Here is a 27,313-nt window from a genome sequence, read left to right on the forward strand (position 1 = left end):
AATTAAGTTAACTGGTCTGACCAACAACCCCAAAAAAGGTACCCGTTTTTTATCTCTATTTTATATCTTAAAATTCTGATTTGTGACATACAACCTAAAAACAACAACAACCAAACAAGTTTTGGTAGATTGCCTTGGCAAGTAACTTTTTTGATTTTTATTCCGTGTCAGAAACAAACACTCTAATATGATCCAAAATAATAAAAAACACACAGTCCCTTTCAAGGAAAGTTTGTTCACTTGGCTGCCATATTTTCAACACCTCCGGGGAGCTATTTAAGCAGCTTGACAAACTCACAATTAAATAACATATTTCAAATGCATTTTTTTTCTTTCAAAATGCAACAAAATATAACATAAACTGTCCCATAAATGTTGTTTCCTATTATCAAACACCAGTAGCTGGAAACAAACTCCTAGAAAACAAACCAGAATTACTGACAAAGAAAGATGAGCCTCGTTATATGACATAACGACAGCTTGTCATGCTATGGTGGAAAATAAATGTAACAACAAAAAACAAAAAAACTACAGAACACAAATTCACTTATAATAAGCAGACATGGCAACCCTGAAAGAACTGCTATAAAAATTGAAGTTGTTCTTCAAAAGCACAAATTCAAAAAAGGTTATTAAAACTTAAATATTTATTTTAAAGAACTTTCACAAACCTGACATAAAAGCCAGAAAGCATTTCAAAATAATGTCAAAGCAAACATTCACCTGTGAAGCAACCATTGTTGTTATAATTGCCTTACAACATGAAATATTTTTTATTAAATATGTTAATCCCATCATCAAGCATCAGAAAAAAAAGTACAATTAATGCACAGATTCTATAAAAATAGGGTTCCTGGATCATTACTACCTCAGCATAACCTGAATAACCTTTGTTCAGTGGTAAACTTCACTCGTATTATCCAGCACTGAAGAAAGGCTTTATCGAGGCTTGTTTTCAAGGCTTAACACTTCTAAACACATGCAGAGACGTTCCAAGAGTCCTTTCCACCACTAGTCTGGATATCCAAAGCACTTTGTGTGGTCAGAGAAAATACCTGCAAGCTTGTAAGATGCATTCACTTGGCAAGTAAACGTTTGGCAGTGGAGATGTTCTCGAAGGTTCTCAAAGGAGATTTGTGGGGTTCATATTACATGAACAAACATCTCTCAAAACACCTGAGGAAGCCATTTTTTGTCCATTTTCTAATATTTTGAGATGATACTGATGGCCCACCAAGTGGATCACCTGCTACCAGCAGATATCAACACTGCTCCACTAAGTAATTAATGCTAGGTTGTTAGTGGTTTCAGTAGGTGAACAAGCATGTGTCACCTTCTACACAGAATGGCAGGTGTGTTTGGTAAGAAGTATTCTGTGAGAGGTTATGTGAGGAGTCTGGCCACCTGCATCTTCACCTCCTCATCTGAATGGGACAGCAGCAGGGGCAGCTTACGGTGCAGCTGAGAGGAGCTGTCCAGAAGAACACAGTACAGAGAGTCCTGCCTTGTCCTCAGAGCTTCAGCCACCTGTGCGGAGGGTCTCCACGCACGCAGGTTCCCCACAAAAAACAACAGGCGGAGAAGAACAGATGTGCTTGTGCAGCTGTCAAACAACAAAATCAGGGAGGCTGGAGCCTGTAAACAAATGTACATATAATTGGGGGAGTAGGTGCAAATACATTAAAGCTCTTAACAGAAGAACTAAATTACATGATTAATGAAAGTAAAATAGAAATCGTCATATTTCGTTAAATATTTATATATGCGTAACACAGAGAAGCATCTCCTGCCATTTTCCACCAAAATAAAAGTTTAATGATGGTTTAACATTTGAAATTAAGACAGCTATGAAATTATTATTATATTTCTTTATTTTTCTTTTAAAAATATTTAAATTAATATTTCTAGAAAATATGAAACTTTCTTATTTCGTTTAATATTTTTATTTGGCAATAATTATAATCATAAAAAATGGATGCATATCATGGATGCACGATATATATAGTTGTTAACACTTTACTTGGCAGTGTAAGAGTACATGAATTATCATGAATTCATGCATTAATTCATCAATGCATTACTATATGCATTAATATCTCATGAATCATCAGGAACTCAGGAATTCAAAGTCTTTCATTCATGACTTCACCTTAATTAAATCATTATTACACGATCATGATGCTTTCTATGTTCACCAAAAAACATTGATCTAATTCATGCATGTAAGACTACTTTAAATTATGTTTTATTATATTTATTGGGATGAGCACATTCAGACAATGAACCTAATTCATTTGCTTTACTCGATTTGTGTAATGTAAGTGTGAACTTTTGAATTATACAAATATACAAAAGAAATACACAAAAATCAACGTTACCTTATGCATTCACAGGCTAGACCAGTATAAATTAATTTGATTAACTGAAGTTTTTTATTAATCATGATCTCTGAGTTCTGCGTGTTCATGTCTTCTTTATAGTAGCCTGCAGGTAAATGGTCAGACCCCAAAACTGGCCACAGGCTCAGCACATGAATTCTGTTGACATTATAATAGTCGTCATCATTAACTAAGCATTAGCTTCTCATGACTTCATCATGTTTGTGGCCCTTGAACTAAAGTGGTGACATGGTCCTTTGAAACAATGATGATGTGTTATTATTGATGGCATTGTGAAATGACATGAATATGTACATGAAAGTTCAAGCCTTTACACAGAAGCTTTTTCAGTTAAATGTAGGGTACAGACGAATATTAAAGTCGATAAATTCAAGTTCACGTAAACTCTTCCCTCCCTCTGCTGCGGTGTTGTTTTAAACTGTCGCGTTATGACAGTCAACACGATGATGATTCAATTTTCCTATAATTATACTTAAAGGTTCCCTAGAAAGATTTGAAACAATATGTTAAATTGTTCTCTAATATCTAAATAGAGGGTATGTGGCTTATTTAAGGTAAAAAAAATTAGGTCTATATACAGTTTTACAGGTCCATTTATAACCCCAGAAATTGTCCCTAGGATGTAATGCTCTGTTTTTGCCTTATTTGGAAGGGTTGTGAATATTAATGCAGAGTTCGGCTCTGATTGGCTGTTTCACTGCACTGATGCTCAATGACAGCTAGCACACCTATACCATCCGTCATGGAAATTAATTTACAATGATAGCTTCTTAACTTTGAATCACGAACTGAACTGGGTAGCACGTAAATATGTTGTTTGTACAGTAGCGTTACAGTTTGACAGTAGAGTACTGATTTAAAAGTCGATTTATTTAGCCAAACAAAGTTTGTAGAAGCCACTCAAAATAGTCAGTGTCATGTTTACTACTCACCCACTGCAAAATAATCATACTTCAGTTCTCAAAAATGTATATTTATTTAACAAATTGACTAGAAGCCTTGTCAAATGACTATCGTTTCAACTTAATGGTGAAGAAGGTGACGTTAGCTACAATGATCGACTGAGATCTGTAAGCAACTAAACAGTAGTAGTAAACGTAGCTTCTGAGTTGTGTTAATGATGAAAATATAATCCGTCAAAAGGGATTGACATATGTATCTACTGTTGTATTTTATGACAACACTGGCAGGAAACAATATTAACCTTTGTCATTTGACAAACTGTTGTGTGTGCTACTTGGAGTTTCCAATAATTATTCGACTAGCATCTTGCGTTAGAGCTAGACAACACAGGATATTATCGTAATGTTGTCTTACTAAGAAACTTTCAATTTAATCAGAAATGGGTTTGACAGTCAATAAGTGGATAAAATCACTACTTACTCTTTGCAGAAATACGGTTAGAATCGGCCCTTTCTTCAGTTTCAGACACTGAGCGAATCCTGCTATATTACCCCAGGTTAGAAAAACTCTCCGTGGTGAAATGGGCCGAGCAAACAAACAACTTTGAATTACTTTGTTGCGGTATCCTATTGTAAATAAACATCAACCATGACTGTTGACATTGTTTATCTGTGAGAAGGCTATGAAAAGTCCCCACGTCCCCTGCACAGCCTGGAACATGACATTTGTGTCCATGAGAGCTGCCATTTTCACTATCCTCGCGTGACGCTTGTTTACCTGCTCAACTCCTGACGGCTGCGCACTGCGCAGTCCCGCCTGAAAATGAACATTGGCTGACATGCAAATGTTGGGGGCGTACATATTAAAGATCTCAGCGATTGCGTCACAGTTGCCGTTATGTTGAAAATAGTAGGGATGGGTACCGAAACCCGGTATTAAACGGGCCCCGGGGCTGAATTTTGAAAGACCGTTGTATCAATAACCTCGGCCGTTATCGGTTCTGCTGTCGGTACTTTTGAAAATACACGTGACGACGAGAGGAGAGAGAGAGAGAGAGAGAGAGAGAGAGAGAGAGAGAGAGAGAGAGAGAGAGAGCAAAACGACAGACCTAATGAGTGATGACGGAGGACAGAACTAAACATTCAAACATAGCCTGGTTACACTTTACACTAGATTGTGATAATGTGATTTTATTTTAGATTTTGGCTTCTTTGGCAAAGATTTTGGCTTTTGATTTTGGCAAAGAATATAATTTTAATATTTATGTCTAGCGCAACTTAATTCCCTTTGCAGCAGTAGCCTACGCTGTCATTTCTCCCTATAACTCACACAGAAACAGCACGATCGGTGATTGTTGTAAAATACAGTCTAGCTACTGCTGGTAAATTGTGGGATGCGTTTAATAATAAAAAGAGCGATTAAAAGCACGCGCGCGCTCCGAAACAGCCAGCAACGAAACGAGCAAATTACACTTTCGGTTTCACACTCGCGTCTAAACGATCAAATGTACACAAACATCTATGTCAAAATGACTGGCTTGGAGTCTCTTAAACACAGTTTGTGTCTAAACTGGACGTTGTTATATGGATAGTTGAGAGAAAATGTAGTGCATCTGTCTGTGCCTATAGATCTGCACATCTGTCTTAAAGAGGCAGCAGTGTAAATAAACCTGCTGACGAATTACTGCGAATTAAACAACCAAATGCAAAGAGAAAATCACTCACAGCTCTTGATTGAATAACTTCAGCTTTAATAAGCATTAATTTATCCTATCTATGATAAACTATGCTGTGTTATTTTACATTTGATTACTAGAATTCTTCCTGTAATTAAAGCACTGTGTAGGCCTATATAATGTGTATCTTTGTTAATTGTGTGTGTGTGTGTGGGGTGTGTATATATATATATATATATATATATATATATAGTAAATCTCAAAAAGTACCGATAAGAATACCGTTAAAGTACCGGACCGATAAGCAGTATCGTTAAGAGTAGTAATACCGTTAAATACCGTTAATTAACGATACCCATCCCTAGAAAATAGCATGTTTTTCACAAACAAGATTTACATATGAAGGAGGAGGCAATGGTGTTTGAGACTCAATGTCCATGAACTGAACTCTTGTGATTTAACTATGGCAAGGTTAATTAAATTTTTCAATCTAGGGCACGTTTAAAATAGTTTACAGAGAAGGCTTAACAAACTATTGCATAGATAGGTATATGCTATAGTAGGCCTACAGTACGCATCGATATCTCTTTTTTTTCTTTGTGCTTTGAATGTTATGAAGAGGCAGCGCTGCCTTTGCACTAGTGCGTGCTATGACCATGTTGCTTCAAGCACATCATTCTGCGCGCGGTATACGTGCTTTGTGCTGCTATGTATTAAAGTCATAGTTCATATTATAATACTTTTGCGTAATAAAAGATTGTTATCATTTCTTTCTCAGTCCTGTATATAAATATATTTTTTGTAGTTTATTTATTTATTTAGAATCAACAAAGGCACTCTACAAAGGCCTATTATATTTTAAATTATCAAAAGGTTTGACTACACTGCAAAAAATGCTCTTCTTATTTGGTATTTGTTTCTAGTTTTCAGTCCATATCAAAATTAAGTGAGTTTTTGCTTAAAACAAGTAAAATGATCTGGCAGTGGGGTGAGAAAAATAGTCTTCTTTCTGTTTGGGACAACAACAAGAAACAAGATTTCAATCAGAAACAAGAATATTTAGCTTGTTTTAAGCAAAAACTCACTTAATTTTGATTTTATTTTCAACAAAACAAGAAAAAATATCTAATGTCATTTTACTTATCTAGTAAATATGTTGCTATTTTTGTCTTCTTTAGTCTAAATACCTATAAATTCTTAAAGCAATTTGGATTTACTAGATAAGTAAAATCCATATATATATATATATATATATATATATATATATATATATATATATATATATATATATATATATATATATATATATATATATATATTCAATATACAGCACTGAAAAAGAAATGATAATCATTTATTGCACAAAATAATTATAATATGAAAGACTTCCAATACAGAGCAGCACAAATCACGCATGCGCTAATGCACAGTCACATCCCGTGCGCAGAATGATGTGCTTAAAGCAACATGAAGTCATAGCGCGCAGAGGGAGCGATACGTAAGAAATATCGATGCGTACTGTAGGCCTACTATAGCCTATCTATGCAATAGTTTGTTAAGCCTTTTCTGTAAACTATTTTAAGTATAATCATAGGCATATTGAATTATCATTGTGTTGACTGTCATAACACGACACAGTTTGAAAACGACACCGCAGCAGAGGGAGGGAAAAGTTTATGTGAACTTGAATTTGTTGACTTTTATATTCGTCTGTACCTCACATTAAACTATGAAGAACTGTGTGTAAAGGCTTGAACTTTCATGTACATATTCATGTCATTTCACAATGCCATCAATAATAACACAATTATCATTGTTTCAAAGGACCATGTCACCACTTAAGTTGAGGGGGCACAAACATGATGAGGTCATGGTGATGTCCAAATGTTTTATTTTTATTTTTACAATTTACAGTGCGTTATTAGTTAGTTGATTTATAATCACAAATCTTTGGTCACATTAAGAAGCCCTAAAGACAAGCACCGCAAATTTTAAGCCCACCCCCTCAAAAGAAAATTGTGCAGCTCTAAACTAAATCATGGCCACAGACTGGTCTTTAAATAGATATAGCCATCAACAGCAGCCAATGAGACAAACTAGGACACCCAGCAACCAAAGTGATTATTTATAGATTTAGCTATTTATAATCATATTGTGTTGGCATGAGATACAAATTACTGCACTGGATAAAAGCGTAAAACACATTTGTTCACCTGAGCTTGCACAATATCGTCCATCAGATCTGGATTAGAGGAAAGATTTACTAGGACCTTCAGGACCTGGATCTGCAAAAACAGATAAAATATTCAATAAATCTGAGTGTGTACAAATATCACCACACGGTATTACGCTAAAATCACCTGTAGGACTTCATTGCTCACTACGAGTAGCGATAAGAGGAGGGTAATAGAACTCTTCATCAGATGCTGGTGATTATCGGTGACGGACAGATTAGTGAGTAACCGGAGCGCTGCCAGCTGAAGGTCAGAGTTCACGGGTGACATCTCAATCAACTGCATCACTGACGGGATATATATCTGAACAACAGAGATGTGTGGGAGAACATGTTATTGTAGTATTATTTATGGCATAGTATTTATTAATATTTTAAATCAGCTTTAATTTTCTATTAATTGTTTGTGTAATTTTATTAACTTTTTTGCTATATTTATTTTTTTATATTATTATTAATATATGTGTGTGTGTTTGTGTATATATATATATATATATATATATATATATATATATATATATATATATATATATATATATATATATATATTGATTATATAGTTTATTTGTTTAAAATATTGGTACATGCCTGTTGCTTTTAAATCAATGTATTGATTCAGTAAAATAAAAAATACAAAATACAAAAAAAATACAAAAAAATTATATATATATATATATATATATATATATATATATATATATATATATATATATATATATATATATATATATTATTTTACTTTCATTTTAATTATCAAAAACTATTTTAAATAATATTAGTTAACAACAACATTGATTCAAAAGCAACAGGCATGTACCAATATTTAAAACAAAAAAACTATATAATCAAATCTATACAGTATTTGCAATACCTTTAGCTGCTCCTGATTGCGAATATTCATGCTTAAGTTGTTCAGAGCGTTTAGAGTCTGAACTCGAACCTCAGATGAAGGGTCTGAGAGGAAGCCTGCTATGATGTGAAGACCTCCAAATTCTCGCAAAAGATCCTAATTAAGAAAAGAGAAAAATGATTGTAAACATGAAATGCAATTGAGTTTTTTTTTTATTTTCAGCATAAACCAAGTAAGCCTAATGCACTGTCTAGAAGCCAAACGATTAGATGAGTTGACCTGGTTTACTGTGAAGGCAGCAGCATTTCCTAAGGTTACGAGAACGTTTCTCCTCTCTTCTGGGTTTGGGCTGCTCTGCAGAAGAGACAGGAGCATACTCAGATGTCGAGGCTCCAGGCTGGCAGCAGATTTTGAGTGAATATCACCTTATGAGAAGAAAAAAACAGAAAAGAAAAGAAGTATGAAAATGTCTGTTTATCTTCTGGGTTAGATCAAGAACCTGGGCCACTAAAATGAACAAACTCAACATATTTAGTCATTGCAATATGTTCGATTAAAAACAAACAGTTAAACGTACATGGAGCTGTCAGTCAGCTAGACATTACGTTCTTTCATAATATACATGATTTAAATGTCACTTACTAGAGTCAGTCTCCGCAGACGGACCCAGATTATCACTCTTACTGACTACTTTAAATCCAGATACTTTGGCCATTAAGGTCCCAGGCTGAATAGTCGCACTTTTAGCAGACTTTCTTCTATGTACTCCCCCATCTCCTGCACGACCAAAGACTAGTTTATAAATGCCATATGAGGCTCCGGCTCCTGCTACAATCCCCAAAAGAGCCTTCATGCTTCCGAGCCGGGCTATGACATTGTCATCTCCCATTCTGCGAAAGGCGCAGATTTCATACATTAATTACACATGGTTCTTGTCCGACAGGATAAATAAAGAGGCACTCACTTCCTGATCATACGTTGCCGCCTATTGCATCAGTGGACCACCAAAACGTTGCGCGGAGTTGAGTTCATGAATGATTTTGAAAAAATAAATAAAAATATTTATATTTGAAGAACAAATATATATAAATATTTGTATTTATTTTATATAATAGTGTATATATATATATATATATATATATATATATATATATATATATATATATATATATATATATATATATATATATATATATATATATATATATATTACTAATTACTTTCTAAATCCTATATCAACCTCGAGTTAAGCAATTCAAGGTTAGACATGAAACGGCTCTTTTAATTCATTCAAATACATAATATAAAACTACATAAATTACTCTTATTAACTGTCCAAAGTATTACAAATGTGAGAAGGATACATAAAAACATGCATTTCAAAGTTAGACTTTAAATGTTGATATTAAGTCCACTATTGAATTATGTATAATTATATTTAGTGTTAAGTTCAATTACATCAGAAGTAACAGACTGCAGTGGTCAGTATCAAAAGTGGTTCAAGGAAGGAACGGTGGTGAACCGGCGACAGAGTCATGGGTGGCCAAGGCTCACTGATGCATGTGGGGAGCCCCTAACCACACACTAATCCTACCCATAACCCTATCTCGCCACCCTTGAGCAGATGCTCTGCAGCAAGCACTATTTGGGAAAATGCTCCTGCCACAAAGCAAAAATGGTTCAGGAGTGTGAGGAAAATATAACGAGTTTCAGGTGTTGATTTGGCCTCCAAATTCCCCAGATCTCAATCCACCTTAACTGTGTGATGTGCTGAACAAACAAGTCCGATCCATGGAGGCCCCACCTTGCAACTTACAGGATTTAAATGATCTGCTGCTAACATCTTACATGCTAACATCTTTGTGCCATGCACAGCACACCTTCAGGGGGACCCCATACCTTGATGGGATATTTTTTACAGTCTATGGTCAGGGCTGTTTTGGCAGCAAAAGGGGGACAACACAATATTAGGAAAGTGGCCATAATGTTATGCCTGATCAGTGTATATGGAGGCATTATTTAATATGGTATTTTATTTAAAAATCAACCGAATATACAATTTTTGTTTTGGATATATGAAAACCATGAACTAGTATTGTTGCTAATATGATTATTACATCTGACCAACCACTTGCTCAGGTCACCAAGCAACATGAATGTAAATAGTGACAGAATGCTACAGGTGTCTCCACTGACTGCAGGAGATCATTAAACTACTGGTACCTCTTTACCTGCCATCGTTTTTATGATGACTTCTTGGCAAGATTCAGATCCAATTTTGAGAGACTACATTATTAAACATTCACTTCCTCAGATTTACAAGGTGATTTTATGATTTTAGTTAATGAATGAGCCAGCCATGGGAAATTGAACAGTCAAGTGTAATTGAACACAATCTAATTAATTTGATTCTATCATCATGCATATGTTATTAATAATATTACATGTATTAAGGATTATTAATGCTATTATTTTCAGGACTTTAATTTAATTTAATTTAATTTATTTTATTTACTAGGCTTTGCTTGCTGGGATATGTGTCTCTTGCCCTGAAGATCCCTTGCACTTTATAGAAGAGAAGATCCAATCAATTCTAGAGGATCAAGATTTCGAGATATGCTGGTATGTATGTGTGTGTGTGTGTGTGTGTGTGTGTGTGTGTGTGTGTGTGTATACTGTAGTTTTAATACAGTAAACAGTACCCCTAAAATGTTAATTGTTTCTGAATTCATTAGGCACACATTTATTGACAAAGACAAACAAATCTCCTCACTGGCAGGAAGCATTGTGTATGATATTTTTGGAAATTCAGAAGACAGCCTGGTAATTCTCACATACTTCATATATTCTTTATTCAGAGTGAATAGGGTTGCGCTATCAAACCTCCAGCTGCTTAAACTAATGTTTCCCCTTTCTCACAGTTTCTGTCACATTCATTGGAGAAAGCTTTCTCGTGTTATCGAACCAACCTGACCAAAATGTGTTTCAAGTGAGTGTCAAATCTACACATTAGCAACTATAAAAGGGCCACAACAGCAAACCTTATTCCAAAAAGGGGATTTTCACAGTGAAAAGAACAATTTTTTGGTTCCCTAAATAACTTCCCATTGATCAGTTCTTAAAAGAACCGTTTTCCCTTCAGTGTGAAGAACATTTTAAAATCCCAAAGAATCCTTTCTACTATAAAGAACATTTTGTGTAACGTTAAAGGTTCTTCATGAAACCACAACAAAGACTTGACTTTGTCTGACTTCTGTTAAAGGGGTTGGAAGAGTTATATTTCAAAGAAGAAAATGAAAGCTGCCAGGCTCCTAGAGAGAATGGAAGAGGCTAAGTTATATCACACACAGAGAAGGATAAAGCTGGCTTTCATCAAGTGGACAGCTTGGGTTTGCCTTCGCAAACGCAGGCAGAATGGTATTATATTATCCTATATTTTATATCAGATTACATGGAATTCAAAGTTGGAATATTTAGTAAATCTAACTATTAAATTTTATTTTGTTCTTTATTAATAACATGAAGGTATTATCTATGTTATCCAGATGCTGTGAGGAAACTACAGAAAGCGCAGGAGTCTGTTCACTGTAGAAACATCATTATGACTTGGCGTCATGTTGTGCATGATGCTAAAAAAACAAAGGAATATTTTAAGGTAGGCCTAGTTTTTTTAAATTAAAATGTGTGTGAAACACAAATGCATTTATTTGATAAGATGTTTACGTTTGTGTTCAGAGTCTAGAGAGAGAGATACAAGAAAGCCTGAACTCAGAGATACCTCAGGGCAATGGACAGGACAGACTGTCACTGCTGCCTAACAAGCTGTCTCTTAAGGTATCACTTAACCTCTGGGATGTTACCATTATATAAGTGGCTTCAAGTCAACTGTGGTTTTAATTAACAATTTGGTGCAGATCTTCCAAAGTCTAGGTGTGCGTGACCTCCTGAAATGCGCTCAGGTGTGTCATTCTTGGAAAGCGATCACTCAAATCAGCTCACTGTGGACTGAGGTCAGTGCAGCTCACTTAAACACTCTTTACACTCTAATTCAGCTACACCCTTGTGAAAAAGAAGTGTACTTCAATACATTTGCCTTTGTCATGAACAACACTTATTTTGATGTGTTGGCTAATGCAAAATACCTGGTTATAAATTTAACTGTAGAGTAGCATGTTATTAGCCTGACGTGGTCATACTCAATTCTAGTCAGAATATGAGTCTGATACTGCTCCATTGGGCTGTGATTATGGGGCGTGTTTTAACCAAACCAGGAAAGACCTCAATTGGATAGAGCTAAAACCAATCAGAGCAACGAAGCAACTGCACTGTGTTGCCAAGTCCGCGTTTTTTTCCCGCGGGTTGTTTTCTATGTCCGCGGGTTGAAGCGACTATGTGATATATAGACCCATGAGTGCGAATTTTAGTAGGCAACCTTGCCAAAATAACACACATTTTACCCCCCAAATGCCATTTTTTTTCTCCAGAGAACCCCCCCGAGAAGCTATTGTTTTGGGCTTTGTTGTAAAAACTTGGCAACCCTGTCTGCACGCGCGCTGGAATAAACAATCTCTGCCGGTGTTGTAAAAAAAATAATAATAATTTAATGATACACAGAGTACTTACCCAACATGATCATCATTTCTGAGGGAAATTGGGAAGGTGAATGCATATACAAACAAGCTCTCCGTTTAGGATTCGAACAAATATAAACCAAGCCCCTTTGATGACGTGCATGATTACGTTACTGTTTATCATCTGTCCGTCATCGTCTAAAGCCCGCCCTGATGATTTCATTGGTCCGAACAGTTTCTGTTCGGGGATAATTACTCCTCTATGGAGCGACGTCAGACCGAACTGCCCGACCTAAACATTTTGTGGGCGGGGCTAAGTTCGGCTGGCATCCAGGCTAGCATGTTATACAATATTACATTGAAAGTTATTCTATTTTAAATGTACTAAATTGCAACTTCATCATTAAAATATATGTAATTAGTAATATTTAAACATACATGTCACAAGTTTAAACAAAATAAATACATTAAAGTATATTTTAGTATACCATATGCTTGTCAGTATTCAGCTGTAGACACTAACCATATTTCAAAGTATGAAATGACAAAGTCATGATGTACTTCTACTTGAAGGTTACCTACATATGTAAATTTTTGTTAAAAATTAACTAAATTGAAATAATGAGTCAAAAGGTGTTTTCACTATAGTAGCCTATTATAGTAGTGTTTATATTTTAGATCGGAACGGTTTTCAAAGAGAAATTGCGTATAGCCATTTGTCACCCATGGGTGTCTCGTCATATCCATAAATAGAGAAAAGTTGCTCTGACACCAGTATGGAGTTGGAGTGACAGGTTAGTTGTCACTACGAGTGAGAAAGGTTGACATGGAGCACCCTAAAATCTCGACTCTAGTGATGGGAGAAACAAAGCTTTTCGAGGCTTCGAATCAATTGCTTCACAAAATAAATCAAGCTAGTCAGTTTCAGATCTTTTCCATCTAAACTGGTTATATCTCAAGCCTATAGTGAATGTTTTATGAGCAGTAGGATAATCTCTCTCTTTCTTTTAGTTATGAGAAAGAACCATATCCATCCGCCCAGTCATGCAGAGCCGAAGCACAACCAAAACAATGTTCTTCCGCTAAAATGCATGCAGTTTTGTCTTTTAATCGATATTGGGCTAAAAGTTATTTAATTATAAACAACATTCAATCAAGTGTCCAGAAACATTACATTCAGTTTTCACTTCAGTATATTTATGTAGAGCAGTTTAACTATTTTTACAGTTATGTTAACGTACACTTCTATTCACAAGGGTAGGCAGTAGGGTCTAAAATCTGTAACATATGTTTCCACAGATTGATTTCTCTTCTGAGGGCAGCTGGATCACAGATCAGACTGTGGAGAGAATACTGCGGGCACATCGTGTCTATGTGGTGTCTGTAAATCTGTGCGGTTGCACAATGGTGCAGCAGTTAAGCTTCAGACGCATCAGTAAATTGACTTGAATCAATCTTAAAAATGACCAACATTTTCAGTTTGCTCAATGATATGACAAGGATCTCGCATGTGTTTTATTTTCAAAGGTCAATGCCAAAATCTTCAAGAACTCAATCTGAGTGAATGCCATGTTAATGCAAGTAGAATACAAACACACTGTGTTTATAGGTTTTGCAGCTTTTTTCAATCTAATACCTGTTTTGTTTGGAAACTCTTGACAGGATGAAAATATGAAGATGATTTTAGGGGGATGTCACTCTCTCCTCTCTCTTACTCTGGCCGTAACTCATATTACTAATGCCACTATAAGAGTCATCTCAAGGTACAAACTTCTTACATGTTTCAGAGTGCACAACCATAATGACAGAAATAACTGTATTTTTAATGGTTCTGGTACTGGCTGTTGTTTAAAAGATGCTGTATGATGCTGCGGTCTCTGAATCTGGCACACTGCATGGGATTCTCTGATAAAGGCCTACAGTATCTGACCACAGGGAAAGGCTGTCACAGACTCAGTCATCTAGACCTCTCCGGTTGTTCTCAGGTTAGAGTTGACACGTATTGGACATGCAAACTAGTAATATTAGCTCATGTTTACAGGCAGTTCACAGAGAAAGTTTTCTTGTGTTCCACTGCACTGATTTTTCATAGTATTTTTCTTCCTGTGTAAACATGTTCTAGACAGACTTCTTTAATCATTGTGCCATTTTTCATTGCTTTTTTTCAACTTAAAACCTGTTCAACTTTTGCCCTACCGTGCCGTTCATCAAATGTCAGTTTCAAAACAGTGCAAACATCACAAGCATGTTTATAGTAGCAAATGTATCTTTTTACTATTATTATTTTCAACAAAATACAAAATTTTAAACACAAAAAGGAGTATGTCTCATAAAAGTTTATTTTAATTAAAGGGTTACTTCAGCGATTAGCATATGGCTTTGTTTCAGTAGAAACCCTGGAGTATATTCGAATGATTGTGCTCCCCCCTCTTATCCCCCACCGAGACAAGAGATTTATGCATTTTATTTTTGAAAAAAATCCTTCCATGATGCAAATATCGTCAACTTACGCCATCGGAGTAATTGTTGGCCAGAGGCTAAAGACTACAGCCAGCAGAGGGAGCCATTTCCGCATGTTTTCAACTCGCGCGTGGGGGATGGGAGATCACACTCACAGCACTCAGCTCGCAGTCCTGCACGGGTCCATTTTTGGAAATCCGCCCCCGCCCGTACCCGCAAGGTTTAGCACCAGATCCGACCCGTCACCCGTGAAAATTTCTAAATTAAATCCGCACCCGCCCAGACCCGTTAATATTTGGCCCGTTACCCGACCCGTGCCCGCGATAAATCACACACGCTGAAATCATTCAAATTAAAATGCTTTATTTTTTTTATCCTGCACCTTTCTCAACATCACAACAGCGTCATGAATGGGCTAATGAAACAGGCAAAAGTGCCTTTAAAGACTCTTTGTCAACAATTTCATATAGGCTAGTCCACTCACCAACTTTACTTTTACTTCATCCATTGGTAGGCTACTCCTGCAGCGCTCGCTCCTTCTGGGTTACGAGAGGCATCAACAAAAGTTTCAATGTCGCAGTGGTGGTTACGTGATGGGTCAAATGGCATATCGTTGTTGCGTGTATGTGTAATGGTAATTTGGACATAGAAATTGTAATAGCCTACAATATGTTCGAGGGGGGAAGAAGGAGGCGGGAACCGGCAAGCATTTAAAAGACTTTAACTAAACAAAACGAAAGTAACGTGGGTAGCCCCTCACGGACTCAACGGTGCGGCTCGCAGGTGACGCTCATTCACAATCACGGCCCGGTCTCTCTCTCTCTCTCTCTCTCTCTCTCTCTCTCTCTCTCTCTCTCTCTCTCTCTCTCTCTCTCATCCGCGCTACTACCCGCCCACACTGAGTTAATTATCCGCCCGCATCCCCGCCCGTGAATTTTATAAATGTTACAATCCACCCGTTTTAGCCATTTTTATGCGGGTACCCGACCCGTTGCAGGACTCTGGCTGCAGCTTCAGGCATTCATGTTTAAACGGTGCGGCCAGCAGAGCAAAGTAAGTCTTGCAACTTCTCAAACTAATTCCTATGAAAGTTACGCTTTCAAAGGCATGAACTGAAAACGTGGCAGACTGAACATGAGCTGTGAATCTATGCCGCGGACGCGTTTACCTCAGCTCTCATCACAAGCTCATCCATGACTGTCAATATATCTGACTCCTGCAGCGTTTTGGGCTGTGAGACTCCCTCAGCGGCTAAATCATATATTGAACAGACACGTTCAGTTTTTAATTGTAGTGTCTGTTCTCTGAACTGATTTTATGAAAATGAACGCGGTCGCGGTGGGAAACTGATCAGTGATTCAGTAATCTAGTAGCAGTGGCTTTGGGAGTGGCCTCGTAGGGCAGCAAAGCATTCTGGGAATTGTTGTCTTTCATCTCCATGAGGCAAAAATAAGTTTTCTGTCTTTTCTCAGTCTAGAAAGCACTAAATTAAAATATTTAATTGTTGATGACAATTTAATTCATTAATGACCCAGTTTAAATACAGATGTATCTTCCCAGTGCTGAAATACTACTTTAATATTCATTTCCTTTGCGTATACCAGTATTTTGATGTGGTATGACCCTGTCCGCATTATCTGTGATAATGGACAGAATTCTGTTTTCAGTATAACCATTTTATTAGTGATTTATTCATAATATTTATGTTGTACCTCAAAGAATACCATGTACATGTTCAAATAAACACTGTTTCCATAGTACTGGACTAGTGTCCAGTAGCTACCATGATATGTTAAGCTGCTTACAGGAATAAATCCGATCAAATTAATTTTATTATATAAATGTTAGAAGTTTTTTTCTTTCTTCTCTACAGATATCTGTGGATGGATTTACATATGTCGCTGAGGCTTGCAGTTCACTTCAACAGATTGTGTTAGATGACCTGCCCACCCTCACTGACGCCTGTGTGCAGGTACAGTATGTGTTATATGCAAATATGACAATGTCTATGAGACACCAAGTTTGAATTGGTCGTTTTTTGTTTTTCTGTGTTGCAAGGTCTTAGTGTCTAAATGTCGTGAGCTGACTGTGATTTCACTATTGGACTCGCCGTTTCTATCCGATGTGGCATTCAGAACAATCGCGGATATGATCGGCCTCACCAGGATCCAGATAGGAGGTTTGTATCTGTGCGCCCAAATAATGCACCATGGCTAGAAAGGCTAAATTAGCAAAACAGCAACTGTGTGTTCTGCATTTCAGGTAATGAGCGAATGACGGACAGCAGCTTGAAGGCCCTGTGCCGGAGCTCTCTGAAACTCAGTGAGGTCCACGTATCCGACTGTCCTCGCATGACTGATGCCGGCTTGAAGTCTTTAGGAAGTCTGACAAAACTGTGCAGCCTAAATATATCAGGCTGTATCAAGTGAGAGAAGCCATTGCACCGACGTGAATAGAAAAATGCAAACACAGTGTCTTTTTGAGAAGTTTTTTGGGGGGCTTAAGACAACAAAAAAGGGCCAAAAACTTATTAAACAGAAAAAAATATGCTGACCAGAGGAAAAATGCATTGGTGGACACAGCTACAAAAATCAGAAGAGAAAAAAATTTCAGAAAAGTTTTGTTTTTCCTACATACTATTTAATACACTCAGGGAGACACTTCACCTTTCCATTCAGGATTTCCACACAACCAAATCTTAAGATTTTACATTTGCTCCCTCAATCATGAATATTTGGCTACATTCTATAAAATTCAATTCAATTAACAATTTATTTTTTTACCTGTTCTAGAGTGACTGATATGGGAATCCATTACGTCACTGAAGGACCATCTGCTGTTGAACTGCGAGAGCTCGATCTATCCTACTGCCCAAAAGTTACTGACCTGTCCCTGAAGAGAATAACTCAGAGGTGAAAACAGTTAACACTTAGAGTACACACTCTTTTTACATAAAATTCTTCTTATACAGAGACTGTGAATGTAAAATTCATTTCCAGATGCAGCAATTTGACCCACCTGGCCGTGTGTTTCTGTGAGAACCTGACAGATAACGGCTTCGAGTGTCTGGACAAATGCGTTTCTCTGGTCTCTCTGGATATTACCGGCTGCAAAATACACGACAAAGTACACTTAGTATATAGTTTATTACACATAACTTTACAGCTGTAATCAAAACTGTTATTATATTAAAGATGTGTCTTTCACAGGGACTGGCAGGTCTGGGGGCCAACCACAATCTGAGAAAACTGACCGCAACAGAGTGTGTTTTCATTACAGATGATGGAATAAAGGTTAGGCTTACCTTTTTTATCCCTACATTGTGCATACATTTTATTACTTGCCAGTATTTGCGGTTTTTGCAAAAGTTAATGTAACATAATTTTGTCTCAATTTTGCAGATTTTTTGCCAACAATGTCATGGGCTGGAGCTTTTGGATGTGTGTCACTGTGTGTGTCTGTCTGATCGTGCGATCAAAGCCATTTCCTTCTTCTGCAGGACCATTGCCACAGTCAGAATAGCTGGATGCCCTAAAGTAATTCTTTAAATCAGTAATCTTGAAAAAATAAAAAGTAAGCGCAAAGTAACTAGCTGGGTTGTTAGTCAGAAAACAATTAACGATTGAACAAAAGGTGCATCCCAATTTGTTACTATTCTATGCCGTTTAGTATAAATAGTGTTAACATACTGAACAAGTGAATAGTAAAATAATAATTTTCTACACCAGATGACAGATACAGCGGTGAAGTATCTAACAAGAGCTGGTCACTTCCTGAGGGAGCTGGACGTGAGTGGCTGTCCTCTCCTGACTGACCGCACACCTTCCTTCCTCCTGTGTGGTTGTCTGCAGCTGCGCTCCATTAGCATGCTCTACTGCAAGAACATCTCCAGGTATGATTCAATGTGCCATTTTCCTTCCATGATGGCAACACAAATACCCTTACAAACAGTACAGGTCTTATTGATGGACAGATAGTTAATGATTTATAGTGTTGATTTGTACCTTTCTCATTTCAGACAGGCCGCACTGAAGCTGCAGCGCCGCGTCCAACACTGGAAACACAGTAACGATGACGCCCCCTACAGTCTGGATTAATTACTACAACTCGACGAGATATTATGGACCAACCGCAGAAACAAAGACAGGTGAATGAGGAGGACTCTACAGACATTACCAGACAACACTTACTGTATTGTGGAAAATATATAGGGCTATTATATTCATGTGATTGTTTAAATACAAAAGTCAGGGTACATACGACAAAAAGGTTGGGAATCAGTATTAAAATATAGTTTTGTCAAGTTTTTGGCACAGCACTTGACTGGAGTAGCTATTTTGGTAAGCGGGGGAATCAAATTACAGTGGAAATTCAAAATGAGAAACTTCAGGATGGTATACCATATCATATTTCACACATTCATTTCACAAGAAATCAAACAATGTTTGAAAAATACCTAACTCTGATTATATTAAGGTCTGGTGTATTATTGGATATGTTGTCAACTTTTGCAGTTGTTTGGGTATTTTGGGACCTTTCTTTTAATTACATACATGTATTAGAATTTTATATCATATCAAAAAATAAAAAAGGAACAAATCACTAAATATTAGTTGCTGTATTTTCTAAATTGAGTTTAGTTTGAATATTAAGTGAACATTGCATGTGATTTCGTGTTTTATTTTATATATGTATTCTAAGATGTTAATATATATTAAAAGTATCTGTTGAACTTTAAGCTTTAGTACTGTGTTATAGTATACCTTTACATGTATTGTGATTAAAACCAGGTTTTACTATTACAATAAAATTGGACCATAACAGGATGCACCCGTTTTCATTTAGTTAAAAATAAGGTTAGATATGCTATACAAATTCTGAAATAATGGATAATGTGTCAACAACATACCATTCAATTCACATTTATTTGTATAGCACTTTTCATAATACATATTGTTTTAAAGCAGCTTCACAGAAAATGCATATGAACATTAGAATTTAAAAACAGATTTACTGTTGTTTTTTGTCTACAGAAAATCTTTCAATAAATGGTCTTAAAAGAACCATTGTTTAGTGTAAAGATTATTTTAGAAATCTTCAGAATATTTTTCACCTGTATACAAAAATAAACCGTTTGTACAATGAAAATGGATTCAATGGATGTTAAGGCCCGTTCACACCAACTACAACTATATTAGCATCCATACCAATAACATTCTTATGCGCACTTTACACCGATCAGGCATAACAATAATATCCTAATATTGTGTTAGTACTTTACAGTTACCGGTTTATGAAATTTTTATATTTCACAAAATTATCAAATAAATGCACCCTTACAAAAAAAAATAATCTTACTGACCCCCAAACCTTATATGCATTTTGTACATAAGCTATTGTGAAAATTATTTAACAAAACCTTTAAAGTTTAATTGTTTATTTATTTATTTTGTACAGTCTTTTTTGTCAATTATGTAGGTACTATATAACATCTAACCTGGTAAACTGTAACATGCTATTGTAATATGTGTAAAACATGAGTACCACCCCTTGTAAAAGGTAGAAAAATCCCCATCAGGATTTGCTGCCATCTTTGGTTTCATACTGGATCTTTTGAGGCAGGACTTCCCCACACAACCCCACCTCTAAAATAAACACGCCTCCTGTTTCAAACATGTATTTTATTGCATTCACCACTGCATTGAAGTCTCTTTGGACAGATATATGCAAGATCCACTATAAACCTTAACTGAAGTGGGTTATAATGGCAATGAGGTTCTGTCAGTTCTGTTTTTGGTCCCCTGTGCTTCTGTGCAGGTTTTAACTTGGAGCTCCAAGTCTGAGAGTCTCAAACCAGCTCTGGGTTCTCAGGTCCACAGCACCATTTTCAGCAGTGGCTTTGATCCAGTGTTCTTCACACGTGCCTCCATTCAAATGAGCTAAAGGAATGCACAGAATGTAATGAATGCATAGAATACATTAGATCAATGCAGTTTAAATACTCAAATTTCTATGTTTGGGTTCCAGGATAAGATCTAGGCTGTGTCCGACACCTGGAAAATGCTGCCTTCGGAGGACACATTTAAAGGCAGGAAGGCATCAATCCATGTCTGAATCTAATGTTTGCATCACTTCCTGTCTCCTGAGATACCTTGATCTATTTGATTTTTGAAGGCAGCATACATGTATCCTTCGCTGCCTTTGGTATCCCACAATCCTGTGCTTTCCATTCAGTGACAGTTGAGATGGGGAAAAAAAGATGCCGTCTGAGAGTTGCGTTTGCTGGTCAGTTTGTGTGTAAATGTACGTTTTTTACCAATATTTTCCACTTCTGATGTCATTTCTAGCAAGAAATTACTAATGTAGTAATTAAATACGTGTTTAGTTCTCACCAAAGCTCTCTCCATTTTGCTGCAGATCATTAAACTGTTACACTGCCTAAGCTTGAAGTCTGTCCGAAATTTGTTTCATGATGTGCCTTAATGCAAAAAACACTGCCTTACAAGTCATTGTCTGATATGGCAGCGAGGCAACGAGTCAGCTGCCTAGGTTTTCAGACACAGCTCTAGAGTTGCAAATGAACAAAGAGGTAGGTTTCAAGCAGCTAAAAGACACACAGAGGGTTTGGCTTCTACTCACCTGTGACCGTCGTCTTCCCATCAGCTGAAGTACGCTCAGTCTCTCGACATACTGTCTCTGAGCTAATGCTAACAGAGCTTCCACACAACCGCACTGCTGTTTTCATAGTGGAGGGCACACGCACACTCACAGCACCTGGATCAATGACAAGGTGAAAAACACACATTATTAATCAACTAATATAACCATGTGACATTTTACAATCTTAATTAATCTTGCCTTGCTGTAAGAAAGTCAAATTATCTGAAGACTTACTGATTTTGACACAAAGTCACAAGGGTCCGTAAGTATGTATCAGAAGTATCTGACTATTTTTTAAATATTAATCTCAATCCATCCTAGGTGCATATAGTTTTGCATAGCCAGACCTTCAGGCTGACGGCAGAAGGTTTCTTGCAGCTTTCATTGGCCAAGCACTGCCCAGTAGTACGTGTGACTGACATGTAATGCAACCAATCACAGTTATATTCACAGGGATAGTTCACCCAAAAGTGAAAATTTGATGTTTATCTGCTTACTCCCAGGGCATCCAAGATGTAGGTGTGTTTGTTTCTTCAGTAGAACACAAATGAAGATTTTTAACTCTAACCGTTGCTCGTATAATGCATGTTAATAGGGTCTGATTCTAATTACTACATAACTACATGTTGGATGCCCCCGGGGGGTAAGTAGATAAACATAACATTTTCATTTTTTGGTGAACTATCCCTTTAAGGACATGAAAATGTAAAGGCAATGTCCCTGCATAAGCAGACCGGCGTGCATCGATAAATTATTCATTCAAGAATGCTGTGCAAGTTTTCTGCAACAATGTTGCCAGAAACTTCACATACTTTTGAAACTCTAGCATTTAGTTGATCTTGGTAAGTGCTTTTTGTCAAAGTTGTAAACACGACGGCTTTCTTCTTCAACGAGTGAGTTTGGCGTCACACATTTGTTTACAGGCGGACCTTTAAAGAACACAACATAGCTCACGGACAGTTCATGGGAACTTCTTTGCTTCACGATTTCTGAAGCAAATCGATGGTTTAAAAAAAAAAGAAAAACATCCATATTTAAAACGTTATAAAGTGAAATATCAAGCTTCTCCCAGACGCCTATCGCATGAGTCTGTATGAGCCCCGTTCACTGCTATTATAAAGCTTGGAAACGTCAGGATATTTATTCATATATCTCAGATTGTGTTCATCTGATAATAGAAAGTCATATAGACTTGAGACGTCTTGGGGGTGAGTAAATCACGGGGTCATTTTCATTTTAAAGTCAGCTAATCAAAGTACAATACATTTGAAAGACTTTTTAAAAAATATTTGATTTTAAGGCGATTTAAGGTAAGTAGACATGTTCATACTAGACTCATCTTGTGTATAAGTTTCTTCGATGTCCATTATTAGTACCTTGTTGACTGTGAAATTCTGCAGCTCCATCTTGACCAACATATGCATCAATGTTTCCAGTGGCAGTAAACAGCTTCAGGGCACCACTTGAGCTGTCTGGGGGGCAGGAAGGACATTTTAGTGCACTAAACGAGTGACTAATGACCTACTGTCCATTCACACTGGTCACTTACCAATGACGATGTTTCCTGTTTCACTGCGTATAAGAGCTTCACCTGTAAAACAACGACACATGTCTTAACTGTACATCAGGTGTTTAAAATCAGCCATTATCGTCCTGTTCCCTCACCGTGTACGTGGCCAATCTGGATGTTCCCGGAAGAAGTTGACACTGAGGTGGATTCGCCATAGATGGCTTTCACTTTAAGATCCCCATGTTCTGTGGAGAGATTCATGGTGGTTCCCTGAATTTTCTTAATATCAATATTCTGGAGAACAAAAACAATGACTTAATAACAATTTTACAATATATGCAGTAATATATATATATATATATATATATATATATATATATATATATATATATATATATATATAATATATATATATATATATATATATATATATATCAAAACTACTTACACTGTCCACAGATGTGCTGATATCTACATTCCCATGTAAGGTATTGAGTCCAGTGACATTTCCTCCTGTGGACTGAACTTTAACCTCATGACCCTAAACAAAAATCCCAAGAATTAAACACATTCTTATTTAAAGTTAAATAAAGAAGAAACTTACAAAAATAAAGATATGTATTCTAGTGCCTTTATGACACATAATAATAATAACAATAATAATATACTCAGGGGTACAATACCAGTCAATATTTGGAAAAATTAAGATTTTTTTATGTTTTTGATCTCGGATGTCTACCAAGGCTGCATTTATTTTATCAAAAATACAGTAAAAAAAAGTAACAGTTTAAAGCTGCACTATGTAACTTTTCCATTCGCTAGAGCTCGCCTATTTAAAACAAATGCGTACCTTAATGACAAGTTTGAGCGCAGAATCTTGGGACGTAGTCTTCACCTTACAGCCGAAGGAAAAGAATCGGGATAGGACTCCGGCAGAAATCATGTTGATGGATGCGGTTATTAACGTTACTGCAGTATGAAGCAGAGCAGGACCGAGTGTTGTGGAGCTGAGCAAGACCGCTGGAGCGATTGTTACTCAGCACACACTTCGCGAGCAGTGGGACATTTATGATGATGGGACACAGTCGCCGTCGCCATTTCCATTTTAACGGTCATGAGTAGGGGTTGCACCGACTAATCGACCTTAATGCTCTGCTATGACGGTTTATGCTTGACGTCGACTAGTCGCTGGCCTATAGAGGGCGCAACAGGTTCTGTTTTCAACAGTTAAAAATGACAAATAAATGCATACTCAGAGCTCTCCACAAGACTCCACAAGATGTTTGATTACATTACACCATTTGGATTCTCAAAATTGATCAGGAGAATGCACGCTTATTGTACACGTAAGTTAATCATCGCGCTAAACTAATACGTGCTGCATTGCAACGCACACACATAGCTGATCGCACATCACGCGGAGATCGCGCGCCTCATACAAAACCATTCAGTAGCGCAGAAATTTATTATCAACACTGTTCTGTGATTTATCAATAAAGAAGCTTAGAAACTGAAAAGTTCTAGCATATATTTCTTGATAACAAACTCACAGCTTGCCTATTAGTAGATAGAATTCATTCACATGCAATCACTCACTAATGCATTCATATACATATAATTTTTATTGTGTAACTTTATCTTTAACTTATTCAGCATGAGCAGAAATCTGTGAGAAATATAACGACCATAAGACAAAAGAACTGATTCAGAAGCTGTTATGTAGGACCAATAACCTTATGGGCAGTGCTGTGTCATATGCCATAGCTGTCCTTGAAGACCTGTATTTCGTCTCAGCTCAAGGTTCAGGCTTATATGTTCATTAATGACGTCATCAGCGACTAGTCGACGTCGACTCGACTTTCATCACATAAATGTCGACTTTAAAAAATCGGAAGTCGTTTAACCCCTAGTCATGAGAATGAGGTAAAGCAGCGCTGTTTATCATATTAGACACATTTAAGTGTGCTTAAAATGTTATGACGTTACTCGTAAAATGTTGTTATGACTGTGCGTTCGCTCAGCGGCTGCTGTGACACTTGTTGCACACTGCAGTGAGAGTAAAGCACTTCTGCTAAATAAAACCGAAAACAGGGTAACGCAGATATGTCGTAATTGACAGGCGACTCCCTCAGACGCTATGCTCAGATGTCCCTGCTCCTCGGTTACAATGGCAATTTTCTCAAAATCTACAAATAGTTGGAAACATCTGGGATATTGTAAAAGCTCATTTATAACTGAACAAATATATAACACTGGTCTGGTGTTTTTTGGATATTTTACTGCAAAAATCCTACATAGTGCATCTTTAAAATAAAATGTTTCTATTTGAATATATTTAAAAATGTATTTTTTTACTGTGATGCAAAGCTGCATTTTCAGCATCATTCCTCCAGTCTTCAGTGTCACATGATCCTTCAGAAATCATTCTAACATACTGATATAATGCTCAATTATTATTAAAGCTTTTTATTATCATCAATGCTGAAAAAATGGTTTGTTGCTTAATATGTTTATGGAAAAAATGTTTATTTGATGAATAGAAAGTTCATTTATTTGAAATATACTTTTATATAAAAATATCTAAATATATAAAAATATGTCTTTTGATCAGTTTAATGTGTCCGTGGCTGAATAAAAACCTGCATACCCCAAACTTTTAAATGTAGTGTATATTAAAATAGAAAACAGTTATTTGAAATGTTTCACCATATTCGTTGTATTTTTGAGTAAATACAAATGATCAATAGAAATGTATTGTTAGATATATTATTTATTAATTTATTTAAGTCCATTTTTATTTATTTTAGATAAAAAATTTGATTCAATAATTTATGTATATATCCATTTATTTACTTAGTTTAAAACTTTTTTTTTCTTCTAATCTATTCTTTTCCGTGGACCCCTTATACTCTCTTGCAGCCCCGGACTCAATGATAAAAAAAAACTACATTAAAATGATAAAAGCTATGCATTACCTTTAAAGATTTTAGGACACAGTGTCCTCTCTCTGTGTGCACGTGGCAGAGGTCACTCTCCATGTTCTGGATCTTCACATTGCCTTTGTCTTTAGTCGTGATGTGGAGATCTGAAGGGATGGACAGGAGGGACTAGAAGGATTCACATGTATTTCAATGAATTTACATTATTAAGAGAACATTTATTACATTAACTTAATACATTCGCTTGCTGTAAATACAGTCTATAACATTTAAAAAAAACCCAAAATGTATTAAATATCACAAACACAATGACTAATCACTATTAATAATATAATAAGAAAGACGTAAATTTACTTCACAAAGCTGAACAGCTTCTTACCACATTTAGTAGGTGCTGTCAGTTCAACAGTGGCATTGCTATCCACCTCATCGGACAAAATCTGAAGTTCATTGCTTTGATCATCATAATGAACATGAAATCTGTTTACATTAACAGTTTGATTCGCATCTGTCACGTGTACAGTAATAAATGCCCGATCCGCTTCAGGAAAAGCATGCGGATCCAGTGGTTTTATGGATATATTACAGCCTAAATTACATCTGACCTTCGCGAAAGGACTAACTAATAATTCCCATTTCTTTATAGGTTTATTCAAGTCTTTGATTGTTGCAGAAGCGTCTGAAAAACTTCGGAGAACCTGAGAGCTCAAAGCCCTGGTGAAGGGCGTTAAGCCCAAGCAAACACCGTGACCTAACCGCTGTCTAATTGCACAAGCAAACATAACTAAAGCTTTACTTTGAGTGCAAATATCAAAACAACATAAGTGCTCATTAGAGCAAAATGCTACTTGTAGTGGTACGCATCGAGTAGTAAGGTATTTATGTCTCGACTAATTCACGCAAGCGACGCACAGCAAAACCGGAACAGCGCGCGTCCGCACGAAAAGAATTATGGGAAGTGAAGTCAAGGCCAGTCAGTGATACTGATGATAATCATGACAAGATGTGACTGATGTCTTTATGATTAAAAATAGTAGACGAAAAAACAAAGCATTGTGGCTTATTGTAAATTAAAAGCGAGTAATTTTGATCAGATGAAGTCAGCTAAAATGA

At 36.5% G+C, this 27,313-nt stretch overlaps 3 protein-coding genes across 3 annotated transcripts; 1 reads left to right on the top strand and 2 right to left on the bottom strand.

Moving 5' to 3' along the window:
* Positions 1–266: 266 nt before the first annotated feature.
* Positions 267–9,046, bottom strand: armc10 (armadillo repeat containing 10). Its single transcript, XM_067436003.1, has 6 exons — positions 8,703–9,046; positions 8,340–8,485; positions 8,082–8,216; positions 7,338–7,514; positions 7,191–7,262; positions 267–1,635 (listed from the first exon to the last, which is right to left on the bottom strand). Exons 1-6 carry the CDS (start codon positions 8,974–8,976, stop codon positions 1,384–1,386), a joined length of 1,056 nt encoding a protein of 351 aa, XP_067292104.1. The 5' UTR covers positions 8,977–9,046; the 3' UTR covers positions 267–1,383.
* Positions 9,047–10,308: 1,262 nt separating this feature from the next.
* On the top strand, positions 10,309–19,230 carry fbxl13 (F-box and leucine-rich repeat protein 13). Its single transcript, XM_067436872.1, is given in 21 exon segments — positions 10,309–10,383; positions 10,579–10,682; positions 10,796–10,883; positions 10,982–11,049; positions 11,323–11,477; positions 11,606–11,715; positions 11,796–11,894; positions 11,975–12,070; positions 13,931–14,095; positions 14,098–14,208; positions 14,294–14,394; positions 14,487–14,616; positions 16,965–17,063; positions 17,150–17,270; positions 17,354–17,516; positions 17,884–18,003; positions 18,091–18,217; positions 18,301–18,384; positions 18,493–18,627; positions 18,820–18,983; positions 19,110–19,230. Coding segments are annotated over 21 exon segments (2,394 nt in total). The 3' UTR covers positions 19,189–19,230.
* An 808-nt stretch (positions 19,231–20,038) lies between these two features.
* On the bottom strand, positions 20,039–27,127 carry fam185a (family with sequence similarity 185 member A). Its single transcript, XM_067436873.1, has 8 exons — positions 26,580–27,127; positions 26,237–26,346; positions 23,710–23,802; positions 23,417–23,555; positions 23,301–23,342; positions 23,128–23,223; positions 21,731–21,865; positions 20,039–21,030 (listed from the first exon to the last, which is right to left on the bottom strand). Exons 1-8 carry the CDS (start codon positions 26,980–26,982, stop codon positions 20,912–20,914), a joined length of 1,137 nt encoding a protein of 378 aa, XP_067292974.1. The 5' UTR covers positions 26,983–27,127; the 3' UTR covers positions 20,039–20,911.
* Positions 27,128–27,313: the final 186 nt, after the last annotated feature.

The sequence above is a fragment of the Pseudorasbora parva genome, chromosome 25, assembly GCF_024679245.1.
Source record: "Pseudorasbora parva isolate DD20220531a chromosome 25, ASM2467924v1, whole genome shotgun sequence".
Lineage (NCBI taxonomy): Eukaryota > Metazoa > Chordata > Actinopteri > Cypriniformes > Gobionidae > Pseudorasbora > Pseudorasbora parva.

Bases quoted from the DNA above. Each gene is read 5' to 3' on its own strand.
- armc10 (XM_067436003.1), bottom strand. From the start codon at position 8,976: ATGTATGAAATCTGCGCCTTTCGCAGAATGGGAGATGACAATGTCATA. The intron at 8,486-8,702 runs GTAAGTGACATT...TCTTCTCATAAG, and splicing joins GTCTGCGGAGACTGACTCTA to GTGATATTCACTCAAAATCT. The intron at 7,263-7,337 runs GTGATTTTAGCG...CTGTTTTTGCAG, and splicing joins TGAGCAATGAAGTCCTACAG to ATCCAGGTCCTGAAGGTCCT.
- fam185a (XM_067436873.1), bottom strand. From the start codon at position 26,982: ATGTTTGCTTGTGCAATTAGACAGCGGTTAGGTCACGGTGTTTGCTTG. The intron at 23,803-26,236 runs GTAATGCATAGC...ATTTTTGTTTAG, and splicing joins GTGTCCTAAAATCTTTAAAG to GGTCATGAGGTTAAAGTTCA. The intron at 21,031-21,730 runs GTGAGTAGAAGC...GCATTCCTTTAG, and splicing joins TGGGAAGACGACGGTCACAG to CTCATTTGAATGGAGGCACG.